This window comes from Protomyctophum bolini (assembly GCF_963924005.1).
Source record: "Protomyctophum bolini genome assembly, chromosome: 10".
Classification (NCBI taxonomy): Eukaryota; Metazoa; Chordata; class Actinopteri; order Myctophiformes; family Myctophidae; genus Protomyctophum; species Protomyctophum bolini.
The window spans coordinates 22,447,083-22,460,431 of NC_137871.1; the positions used below are offsets into that span (position 1 = coordinate 22,447,083).

Below are 13,349 nucleotides of genomic sequence, written 5' to 3' on the forward strand. Positions count from 1 at the left end.
GGCAACGCAGCTTTTCTATATCATTGTTTCCCTCTCTGCTCTAAAAACGCTCATCATCTTTGGGAGAGGGAGGTTAGAATTTAGCGAGGTAAAATAGGCAAATCTGATCTGATCTGGCCAACAGTGCCAGAGCTAGATTAGCTGGTCGCAGAGAGACGGACACATGGACGGACGGACAGGGTGCTAAGTAACCATAGTCTCGGCCATAACTTCGGCCTGGTGTTGGAGACAAATTAAGATGAATAAATATGGAGATGCTGCCCAACAGTGATATTTCTCTAATATTTAGGATACTTGTTAACCCTAAAGACGGTAAAATGTAATGAAACGCCATCGTTAATGGTGACAACAAGAGTCAAATAACACCTCTACTTTGAGGGGAAGCAAGCTGAATGATTTACAGTTGAGATTACAGTTGAGGTTACAGTTGTGCAATACAGCTTCAGAAATATAAAAAGCGTTCCCTAACCTTGTCTTAGTCTAGGTCAGGGACATTTTTGTAAATGTTTTCAGGTCTCAGGCCCCCAAATAGATTTTTTATTACACCATGGAACTCTGTCCTAAATGTCATAATTCTACATGCAAGATATTTATATTGGTGATATTGAAACATTGTTAAAATAGTCACAATTGTCGGCCTGGCTGAGACTATATTTTGCACTGTCCGTCCGTCAGTCCGTGTCTGTGAGCAGCTGTCCGTCCGTCTGTCTGTGAGCAGCTGTCCGTCCGTCAGTCCGTCTGTCTGTGACCAGCTGTCCGTCCGTTAGTCCAGCTAATCTCCGGCACTGTTGGCCCAGTCGCTGCGAAACGGCGCACACACACTCCCTGGATGGCTGAGCAGAACCTCTGCTTTTTTGAGTACTCCCTTACTGAGCTATGTGTGTGGGTGGCTGGCTGGGTGGGTGCGTCTGAGCACCAAAACAGCATGGTTGTATTTCACCACCTGTGCGCAACCTAACACAAACACACACACACGCTCATATTAACTGTATATATGGTGATTGTAGAGAGACCCCCACACGTTAACTCATGTAATTTCTCATTTCTCAACTGTTTCGGACGCGTGGGTCTGGAAATTCCCGATCTGATACCAGAGAATAACATTTATAATAATTAATAGAAAAGAAAAACAAAAGAAGTCCACCGACCAGGACATTCGTCAAATTTGACTCATTCGTCTAACATTCGTCGACACTTGCTGTACTAAGCTTTGACCGGTCAGCTGTGTTGTGTGCATTCTGTGTTGGACTAGTAGGGAACCTCACGGAACATGCAACAAAAGCTATCTAGCTATATATCTCGTGTAGTGTTTATAGCAGACTCCTCACTCAAACGTACACTTGCAGTATGGGCAACTCAAAAGCAAACTCTGCTTGCCCCAACATTTTATTTACCTGCATGTCAACCCCTTACCCCTGTGTCGGATCAGTGGTTAGACTGGCATATTCGCCGATACCGTTATGACCCGATATGACCAAATTAGGGAATATCGGGCAGTGTTCCGATCGGGACATCTCTAGTCTCGACCCATAGTTTGAGAACCGCTGCTCTATAGCAATGATTACGGAGAATATAGAGCTTTGAATATGTGTTAAGGCTGGCTCATGGGCCTTAACAAAGAGGGGAGACCAGACGGAGTTAAAGCAGCAAAAAAGTGTTTTATTAAACAATTAATTAATAATAAATTAATATCACTTACCCTGCCTATAATCGCTACAGAAATTATCGTTATTAGCAACCCTAGTGTTCAGTTTAGTATAGTTTATTTGAAAATAATCAACATAGAGTTAAAACTTAAAAAAGGATAACACAAACGTCCAGGACATATTCCATTGTGGCCCTCTTACAGTATGTTTATTAAATACCGGTAAACACATTTTCAAGACAAACAATACACGAATTACAAAATACAAAATAGTGCCGTGTTTCAGTGAAAGTCTATTAGGATCCAATAACATGACTGTCCATTTAATTATTTTTACAGTTTTCGCCCACAATAGACCATGGGTAACCAAGATGTCACTGGCGATCCATATAAAATAATCGATAGGTCACAAGTACCTTGTTCTGCGTTTACAACCACCTACTTTGCTAGGGGCACTCAATGACGCTTTGGGTTGCTATGGGATACTATAACCAACACACCCTCCTATATGAAACGTGCACGATTGATTTCATTCCTCTTTCTTGTTTGAAATGGAAGAACAGCATTGTTTTGCATATAATGCCATGTGTGCTCTCTGCGTTCCACATTTTGGTAGGTGGGAGAGTAGCTCAGCTCTCTGTCCTTTCTTGATGTCCATTTGTCCACCACTGTCCCTGTCCCCCTTTGGTCTCTGTTCTCAGGGTTCATGTAGGCTGGGAATATAAAAGCTTAGTATCAGCCATGTCAGCTGTAGATCAGAAGGTGAATTACTCTGATCTACTGAGAGGCATGTGAGAGGCAGCTACACTCACATGGGCTCAGACACACGCACGCATGCATGCACACACACACGCACGCATGCACGCACGCACGCACGCACGCACGCATTTATTTGTAGTAAGGCCTATATCGAGTTCTCCAACAAGTCTATTTAAATGAATGCTCAGAAAGTGTTTCAAAGCATTCAACTATGTAAAGGAAAATATGTTAGTCCTACTGCTAATGCTGGCGATTTGTATGGGGACAGTAGTGTTGACTATAGGCTTTTTGCTGCACATACTGAGCCATTTCATGGAGGGCTTGAGGTCCAAGGATGAATGGAAGGGGGCAAACTAACAGTTTTTGCTGCCAAGGAATTATCAAGGCTTGTACACCATCAGAATATAATTTTCTACGTCCTGTGTGTTGGAACAGATTCCAAAGGGTTTTTGTTCAGTAGAAAGTTGAGCAATTATAGCTTGACATAATGTAACCTACAGCCATTATGCATTTTTCAGCTTGCCTACTTTTGATACTCAGTATTATACTTTGGCTGTGACTCTAATGCATTTGCAAATATTTTCTGTTTATAGAATGTGTATTCTTGTCCCTGCCTCACATGTTATTATTTTTTCTTCGCCTTCCTCTTTCATAGCTTGTCTCGCACCGTCACACATGGCCATGCCTTAGTGTGCTAGTCACTCACCCAGTCTTACCCAAACACGGTGAAATAGCACGAAATTGCAATGCCGGCGTACATACACGCCTAGAAAACCCAAATCCGTACATATGACACTGAAATACCTCCCCATAGACGATGACAGACGAGCGCTGTCATCGAACTTGAACTTGAACATCGAACTTGAGCCATGGGAGACGCCACTGAGTGGCCCGAAGGGCCGCGAGTTGCCGTGTCGAGTGTAGAGCCAACTCAGTAGAGCCAATTCGATAGAGCCAACTCAGCCCCGTCCTGGTTGTTACCCGATATGGACAGAATAGTAAATGATGTCAAACCCGAACTCATCACCCAGCCACAGTGAAATAGCACTTCTTTACTAGTGAAAGCCACGCCTCCGTTGCGTTCAAAATAGTAGTCGTGTACTATGTATGGATTTTGGGGTTTTCTAGGCGTGTATGTACGGAATTGCAATTTCGTGCTATTTCGCCGCATTTCTGTGAGAAGCGGTTGAGTCACTCTGCAGTGGATATGTTTGTCCATTAATAACTGCCTGGTGTTTGACAGATGCGCCCTCCATTGATACAATACTTAACACTTCCCTAAAAGGCTTGTTGTGATTTTGAAGTACAGTATAGATACCGAACAATGGCAGATGTTTGGGTACGATGCCTATCCTGGTATCGGCATGTGTGTCTTACAGTATAGACCAGGGATCATTATTATGTTTTATTAATGGAATGTCTTAGATTTATTTGTTTGTTTGTTTTAAAATGTATAAAAACAAATATATATATATATATATATATATATATATACCGTATATAAAAAAGAAAGATCTTTTGAAATATTTTGAAATGTAGGAAATTAAAATGGGATTTCTTTGTATTTACTCGAGTCGTGACCGGCGTTAGGTTTTCTTTAACGCCTCTCTCTCCTTCGTTCTGTGACAGGTTGGGTGTTGTGTGAGTGACCCCACATCGTTACCATGACAACCCACGTCACCCTGGAGGATGCGCTGTCCAACGTGGACCTCCTGGAGGAGCTGCCTCTCCCGGACCAGCAGCCATGCATCGAGCCTCCGCCTTCCTCCATCATGTACCAGGTAGGAGCCTCCGCCTTCCTCCATCATGTACCAGGTAGGAGCCTCCGCCTTCCTCCATAATGTACCAGGTAGGAGCCTCCGCCTTCCTCCATCATGTACCAGGTAGGAGCCTCCGCCTTCCTCCATCATGTACCAGGTAGGAGCCTCCGCCTTCCTCCATCATGTACCAGGTAGGAGCCTCCGCCTTCCTCCATCATGTACCAGGTAGGAGCCTCCGCCTTCCTCCATCATGTACCAGGTAGGAGCCTCCGCCTTCCTCCATCATGTACCAGGTAGGAGCCTCCGCCTTCCTCCATCATGTACCAGGTAGGAGCCTCTGCCTTCCTCCATCATGTACCAGGTAGGAGCCTCCGCCTTCCTCCATCATGTACCAGGTAGGAGCCTCCGCCTTCCTCCATCATGTACCAGGTAGGAGCCTCCGCCTTCCTCCATCATGTACCAGGTAGGAGCCTCTGCCTTCCTCCATCATGTACCAGGTAGGAGCCTCTGCCTTCCTCAATCATGTACCAGGTAGGAGCCTCTGTCTTCCTCCATCATGTACCAGGTAGGAGCTTCCGCCTTCCTCCATCATGTACCAGGTACACACTTAGAGTATATATATATAAAATGGAGATGTCACAGAGAGGAAACATTGAAGCGCAAAAGACATGGTGGCCGACAGTGGTATTGCAGTATGGGCCCAGCACTATACATAGCACGTGAACGCGCGCCATGCTCCATACGTGAACGCTATGTTCCATACGTGAACGCTATGCTCCATACGTGAACGCTATGTTCCATACGTGAACGCTATGTTCCATACGTGAACGCTATGTTCCATACGTGAACTCGTGCAATGATATCAACGGCCCAGTGCGTTCATGTATGGCCCATAACCAATCCCAGAATGCACTGGTTCCAACCCGGAAGAACACTCATGCACCGGGTGAGCAACTCAATGCAAGTGGATGAGAGAAGAAATCCGGTGGCGTCTTAACTCTATGGGTACACACCAGTGTTGATAGAATGTTCCGTCGACTATACGTTTTTTCACTGACAAAAGCTAAATGGAAACTAAATGAAAACTAAGTTATGACTAAAACTAAGACTAAATCTATTGACAAATTCGTCAATAAAATGTTAGGGAGGGAGTAGGGACTAGTGGACAAAATATAATTTTTATGTTTGGTTGTACTCGGTGTTGCACTCCGGCGAATAGGCAATCTGCAAGCACACAATATGTCGCAGAGTGACGTATTGTGTGTTTGATCTAAAACTATAAAACATTTCAGATGACTAAAATGTGACTAAATCTTTATGTGACTAATAGTTTTATTCCAAAGACTATGACTAAACTAAAATTAAATTTTACTGTGTACACAGTACGCACGCACCCACGATTCATATATATATATATATGAATCATTTTATGTTTGGTTGCACTCCGGTGTTGCACTCTGAAAATAGCTGATCTGCAAGCACACTGCGTCGCAGCGCAACGCATTGTATGCTTGTAGATCTGCTATTTTCACTAGTTTGTGCTAAGCGCTAATTTGTTTAGCATGTGCTTGTTATATACTATGCAAATATGTGTCGGGCTGGCCCCCCACTCAGGATTTATCTTGTCGAACTACAATCGGGAGTTTAATGCGACTTTAAAAAAAAAAAAAAACTTTGTAGCGGGTACAGTACTTTAGGCAGACTAGTCATTGGTCCGAAAAACGACAACCCACCTCAAACCCTAACCTAACCATACCCACAAGCACGGGAGCAGGCGCTAGTCCGAGATGCGGACGCATGTCGAACTAATGCTCCGTCGGATTATAGTATGCCTCCCCTTTGTAGCCTTATTGGAGGCTACAATTGCAAGTGCTTCACATACTTTCAGTGCTGATTTAGAGCACATTACATTCATTAATTTAATTTTGAATATTGAATATTGTTTCCTCTGTTCTTCTTCCAGGCAAACTTTGACACAAACTTTGAAGACAGGAATGCATTTGTGACGGGCATTGCCCGTTACATAGAGCAAGCTACAGTCCACTCCAGCATGGTAAGACAAAAAGACTGAATTCCACTAAACTGTCTGTTTGGATTGTTCTCGTAACATGTTGTTTATTGTTTTGATTGATGCATGTTGATCCAAATGTGCTTAAATTAGTCAGTGATCATCAGAATGTGGGTCTCGTGTCTTCGCATTATTCTCACTGGCAATTCCGTGTCTGCCAACACAAACTCATTTGAGAGACACATCCTTGCATACTCAAAGAGTGCTTTGTGTTGTAGTGGATTACTTTTTCCTTTGGTTCCTTTCTGAGTTTTTGGCTTCAGCCGAGGCTCTTTCACGCACGCACGCACGCACGCACGTAGCCACACACACACACACACACACACACACACACACACACACACACACACACACACACACACACACACACACACACACCTCCTGGTGGGAGATGAATAAAGAATGTGATTTGACTGGCAAAGAGGGGAAGCACTGCTTCAAGTTAACCTCCTATTTAAATGAGGAAGTCCCATGGAGGTCTTCACTCTATTTGAGGCCTTTCCTCTTTTAGCCAGAGTGATTGAGAATTCTGTCTCGCCGGCTATACTGCTGCCTGGAACAATGTCTCTGAGCGGAAAATGGAACAACTGATTAAATGCTTATAGGACCCCGGCCATTATCCTTGAATTCTGTTGACAACAACAACATATTTTAGTCTTTCATTTAGCCAAGTGTTTGAATTCATACTGGCTAGATTTTTCAGTTAAACTAAAGTTGTTTTTCCATATTATTTAACGCTGGCATAATTTTAATAAGCATAAACCATTCCTTATAAATGTGTTGTCCGACAACTTCTGTTAGCGCTATTTTAGTCGCAGGATGCGAGTGGGTGTTCTACCCTGACACTTCTCAGTGGAAGTGCTTTGGAAGCAGAAATGTAATCTATATGTTAATATTTACCAAAGAGAGTGTCGTTGACTCCCATTGTAACAATGGAATGCGGAAGTGCTCATTCTATCTCAATGGGATAGTTCCAGCCATAGGAGCAATGTTTGGAACTATAGCCCATAGGCACCCGCTTTGTGGCGAGATCAAAACGTGTCGCTACTCTCCTACTCTACACTCTGGTTAATACATACTGTATGTTTTGTTGTTGCTTTCAAAAATATTCTCCACTCACCAGGGGAGGCATTTAATGGAGGATGACCATCCTTGACCCCTCAGTTTGCCATATTCTCTGCAACAAATATGAATATGCTCTGAAGCAACAGTGGCCTTTATTATCCTGCCCTGAGAAATCAGCATGGGGACCTGGGCCAATGCCGTTTCTCCTCTGTTTCTTTCCTGTCAGCATGGCTTTTAGACACTTTTGTTGAGTTTCAGAACTCTTAACTGCCCCTGACTCCACATCCCCATCTTCCAAACAGGTCCATAGACTGGGCAGTGGTGTAATGGTGATTTTTGTTTTGGTACCACGTCATTTTAATGACGTCACGCATTGCCATAACACAGACACAGTATGGAACTTTCAGATGATACCTGACGTGCTGTGAGCATTGTGCATCAAGCATTACTATAATAATAATAATAAGCGTAATAATAAGGGTAATAATAATAATAACTATACTCTATTGCTCACCACTGTTAGAGTTGTGGTGTGAATTCTGCCATGCACCCACTTGAGTTGGCTGGCACGGTTTTTATAGTGCTTGATTGTGACGGTCTATGAATTGATTGATGCTCATTGCTCAGTGTTCAGCGGCTCAGGGGCGGCAGTGCTCAGCGGTAGAGTGGCCGGTAGAACAGCCAGATGGCAAACGTGAGGTTCCCAGTTCGATCCCAGGCTCCCCCAGAGTTGGTGTCGAAGTGTCCTTGAGCAAGACTCTGTTGTTGTCTGTGTCTGTGTCTGTGTCTGTGTGTTAGAACGAGATGCTGGAGGAGGGACATGAGTATGCCGTGATGCTCTACACCTGGAGGAGTTGTTCCAGAGCCATCCCCCAGGTAACGCTCCATCCTTTTCATTATATATATATTTATTTTTTTTCTCATTCAATTTTCATTAGTTTTTTGAACAAAACACAGAGCAGTCATTATACAGTGTATAAAATTGAACTCAAAACATTCACTCACTCACACACACACACACACACACACACACACACACACACACACACACACACACACACACACACACACACACACACACACACACACACACACACACACAGAAACCCCTCCCTCCCCCTCCCCATCCTATTCACAGAACAATCAACCCACAACACCTCAATTACAATATCACCGGGTCAGTAAGTCTTTCAGGTCTAATATTAGGTCTGTCCACATTGAAATTGTGCCCTCTTGGGCCTGATTAATCCTTGCCGATGACAGTTCCAGGTAAGCAATGTCCAGAAAGCTTCGCAGCCAATGTGTTTTTGAAATGTCATGTGGGGGATTCCAGCGTTGGGCTATGATCTTTTTGGCTGCCGTAAGCCCAGCCAACCGCTCCATCCTTTTCATCACTTGTTCTTGTGTTTCATTTAAGCCTGATTTAGATCGGCATTTTGTTAGGCATGCGTTGCAGCAAAGCGTAAATAAACCTTATACTTTGTTTGCTGACAAGAGCTTATTTTCGACCGCAGTGGCTCACACGCTGCAATGGTTTGGTTTCGACGCGGGGTGCATACGTTGTTTGTTAGAGTATACTGACAGTCCGACAGGCATTAGTTCGACAACACCGTCGCTCCCGAAATGTGCTGCTGGTTACAACTAAACGTGACTCCTGACATGAAGCAGGTTCAAACCCGTGTTTCCCAACATGTGCGGTAGGTTAAGTGTGAGGTTAGTAGGACTGTAGGGGCCAAACACATACAGTACACCCCTCAGACGCAACCGTGGACCAGTATAGAAAATATAGGTCTTCATTGAGTTTACCTTTGATAAAGGCTAATACTTTATTTTATTGTTCATTTGATAAAAACACAAAGAACAGGGTTAAGAAGAACAGGGTTAATAGTGAACAGTTGTGAAAATAAATAAATACACATTAGACTGGACTAGAACTGTTACAGATGGCCATGAAAAAGAAAAGAATATATATATATATATATATTGACATTATCGATACATTATACAGTATGCCTTGTCAGCTGCAGTTACATGAACCAATTTCAGTCAGTTAACTTACTGATTAATTTAGAGGAGCATTAAATGAAATGATTGGATAGATGTCCTGTTTCTTCCACATGTTTCATATGTACAAACAAAGTAGCAATTTGATTTGATAATACTCCTGCAGTTATTTTATTTTATTCATGCGAGAAGGTAAGTCTAAAGACATAGCTCTCTCTCTCTCTCTTTCTCTCTCTCTCTCTCTCTCTCTCTCTCTCTCTCTCTTTCTCTCTCTGTGTTTCTGTTTCTCTGCCTGTTTTGCTCACTGTTACCTATTCATACTCCAGTTTTAGGTGGTGAGTAAAAAGAGAGAGTCAAAGTCGTACAATTAGTCACACGCGTTACCGCAGTGACATTTGTTCTCCGCATTTGACCCATCTCTTGGAGCAGTGAGCCGCAGTGTGCGCCGCACTCAGGAATCATTAGTTGATTTGAACCCCAATCCAACCCATTGATGCTGAGGTCTTTGGTATGACCCGGCCAGGGATCGAACTCCTGACCTCCCAGTTTCAGGGCGGACACTCTAACCACAAGGCCACTGTCTGGAGCTTTATTATTTTATAGCAGCTTTATATAGATGTGTTTGGGTGAGCAGTGAGTCGCTTACCACCGCGGTGTGACGTCATGTTGTAGTTTTTGGTAGTCACCTTATCACCTAAAATGTATGAATATAGGTCATTACAGTATGTCTCTTTATAATTACCCAATATAGTTTCCTCTTGGAATTAGCAATTCTGTTCCACTCTCCATATTTGTCCGTTTCACTTACACAATCCATCAGACTCAACATAACATTCAGTAGAGTAGAGCTAAAGAACTAAAGCACCAAAGCAGCTTCATTGATTAATGCTGTTGTTCCTCTTTGCATTCAGTTCATCCTTTCAGTTTTACAGAGACATTTTAGAAACCAACAAAACCGCCGACATAAGTAGAAAGGTTTCTACAGTGCACACACCACAAACTAGAGGTAATGACAAATTTGTTACATTGGCTAATAAATAAAATAAATTAGAAACGTACTTTCCTACTGGTGAAATGCACAGCACAGCACAGCACAGCACAGCACAGAGAGCAGGATTACCTCATCGCCTGCCTTGCCTTCATCCATACCAGTTTGTGTAACAGCACCCTCTTCTGTTCTACAGGTGAAATGCAATGAGCAGCCCAACAGGGTGGAGATCTATGAGAAGACTGTGGAGGTTCTGGAGCCAGAGGTCACCAAGTTGATGAAGTTCATGTACTTCCAGGTTAGAGATTCAGTAATGATGAGTGTCACCAAGGTCACAATGGTTCAAAATCACATGCCAGAGCCTTAAAACACTTTTCTTGTTGGGGGGTTCCTTGGCATATATTTTCTAATTAGTGTCAATTTGGGGGTCATTGACATGAAAAAGTTTGGGAACCACTGAAAGAGTACATTGTGTGATACATTGTCGTTGCTCCTGTGTGTCCGGCGGAAGGCCACCGAGAGGTTCTGTGTTAGAGTACATTGTGTGATACATTGTCGTTGCTCCTGTGTGTCCAGCGGAAGGCCATCGAGCGGTTCTGCGGGGAGGTGAAGCGACTGTGCCACGCTGAGAGGAGGAAGGACTTTGTGTCGGAGGCCTACCTGCTCACGCTGGGCAAGTTCATCAACATGTTCGCTGTGCTGGATGAACTCAAGAACATGAAGTGCAGCGTCAAGAACGACCACTCCGCCTACAAGAGGTATAGGGCAGTGGTTCCCAAAGTAGGGTCCGGGGACCCCCAGGGGTGCTTGAGGGAGTTCTTAGGGGGTCCTCAGCTAAATGACAGTTTGGAACACTCTTATGGGTCTGTAACTCAGAGTTCCATTTGTACACTTAAATTAACATTTATTTTACAATATAAATTTGGGGTCCCAGAGATAGAAATGCCATTAAATGGAGGTCTGTAGCCTAATGCATGTCAAACTGGGGGTCCTTTGAAATTAAACGGGTTGAGAATCTCTGCTAGAGCCGTAAAAACCTTCTCTTATGGGGTTCCCTGGCATATCTTTTCAAATTGGGGTCTGCAGGCTAAATTAGTGTCAATTTGAGGGTCCCTGACGTGAAAAAGTTTGGGAACCACGGGTATAGGGTGACACAAACATGTTTGAGTTTTATTATTTTGCTCTGTAACGCGACTTTGGGTACCTTGACAAGCGCTATATAAATTGTATGTATTATTATTATTATAATTGATTGATCAAATGATTGATTGATTGAATACTTAACAGTTTACAAATAGTATAGTGGTACAATTTTACAATAATGCTCCCAGGACTCCCAGCACAGAAAAAAAACAACCTAGCTAAAATTAACTTAATGGTCTCAAATCTATTGTCCTTCTTGTCCTGTCTCCAGGGCAGCCCAGTTCCTGAGGAAGATGGCGGATCCTCAGTCCATTCAAGAATCTCAGAACCTGTCCATGTTTTTAGCCAACCACAACAGGATCACTCAGGTCGGCATGCATGCTGTCGTAGCGTTGCGTGGTTTCATCGTTATACGGACAAATTCGTTTCAGAACTAGGCCGTCGAGACAGTAATGGTTTTTAAGCGAGTGCTGTTGTTTTTTTGTTTGTTGAAATTGTTGTTATGTCATATATGGGATTGTTTGAGCCAGAAAACCGCAGACCACAGAAAATCTACTGAATGTTAAAAGTTCAGGTTTTTGGGGCGCAATTGAGCTCAGAATTAAATAAATAAATAAAAGCATCAATACTGCAATGTAGAACTACTCTGTTATAGTACAAATGTACTCATGTACATGCAAATTTAAATGTACATGAGTAAAAGTACAAAAGTATTGCAGTGTTAACAGTTTGACCAACCAGGAAATGCCTGGTAGTGAACGTGAAACCAAAGATTTTTAAAGATGGATTGCCATGATTTTTTTCCACCCTAAAACATGATCATCAGGTCTTATTGATATAAGGAGGAAGATTTTTTCCAAAAAAGTGTACAGTATAAGATTTGTTAAAATGTTGTTTTTATGTGGGCACCCCCACCAGTTCATTAAGTATGCCTGGTTTGCCTGGTTGGTGGTGAGGGGTGGTGATAAGCCGCACCCACAGCTGTAGTTGTATGATAAAGGGGGAGGGGTTAGGGGAGGTGCTGATAATGTGATGTCACTATATTACTGGTTTTTTCATTGGCACGTTTGACTGTCAAGGGTTCAGCCTCCAGGAATAAATCCTAAAAGGGGATACATCATTGCACATACAAATGACTCCAGGGTGTCTAATGAAGTACTGTCCTCCCGAATAGCAAGTTGCAAAGCTATAACCGATGCTCCGTTGTGTGTTTCCTGTTACATACAGTGCCTGCACCAACAGCTAGAGGTGATTCCTGGCTACGAGGAGCTGTTGGCGGACATCGTCAACATCAGTGTTGACTATTACGAGAACAAGATGTACCTCACACCCAGTGAGAAGCACATGCTGCTCAAGGTACATAACATACAGTATGTCATTACGCCTCTGTGTCTTATGAGGTCATCATTGAAAGTCAGGGTTTGATTTTCTAGGGTGGATGAGGGGGTGGGGGGGGGATCCATGTCTCTGCTTTTGATGTCTCCACTCTGCTCTTTCATTTTTGCCAGGTGCTTTAAAAGCATCCTGGCCTACATTCACTGCTACCTCTAATAGCGACCGTAGTGGACACTTTTTCACGATTGGCTGCCTCGTCTCTATAGGCTTCCTCTAAGCCAGTGGGAAACTTACCCATTTTTGTATTATTATTTATTTTGTTCAAAAGAAACAAAAGATTGCTGGAACATATCCTACAAGTATTTTTCTTCCAAATCACACCCTATGTAAACTGAAACCCCTCTCTTCATGTGTCAGGTAATGGGCTTTGGGTTATACCTGATGGACGGGAACGTCAGTAACATCTACAAACTAGACGCCAAGAAGAGAATTAACCTGGGCAAGATTGACAAGTTCTTCAAAGTAAGGCTCTAAAGTCATACTGTGTAACTTCTTCAATGAAACAAAAGTTAATTTTGGTAT

General features: G+C 43.1%; 1 protein-coding gene across 2 annotated transcripts in view; it reads left to right on the forward strand.

Annotated features, from left to right (window-relative positions):
* cyfip2 (cytoplasmic FMR1 interacting protein 2) overlaps nt 1–13,349 on the forward strand; it is a 48,098-nt gene that overhangs the window by 5,121 nt on the left and 29,628 nt on the right. For both annotated transcript variants that reach the window (XM_080773188.1, XM_080773189.1), the window contains exons 2-9: nt 4,034–4,185; nt 6,128–6,217; nt 8,096–8,173; nt 10,486–10,587; nt 10,866–11,047; nt 11,704–11,800; nt 12,660–12,788; nt 13,185–13,289. In XM_080773188.1, the coding sequence (XP_080629314.1) occupies nt 4,069–4,185; nt 6,128–6,217; nt 8,096–8,173; nt 10,486–10,587; nt 10,866–11,047; nt 11,704–11,800; nt 12,660–12,788; nt 13,185–13,289 (900 nt within the window). In that variant the 5' untranslated portion in view covers nt 4,034–4,068. The remainder of the gene's footprint in view (nt 1–4,033; nt 4,186–6,127; nt 6,218–8,095; nt 8,174–10,485; nt 10,588–10,865; nt 11,048–11,703; nt 11,801–12,659; nt 12,789–13,184; nt 13,290–13,349) is intronic.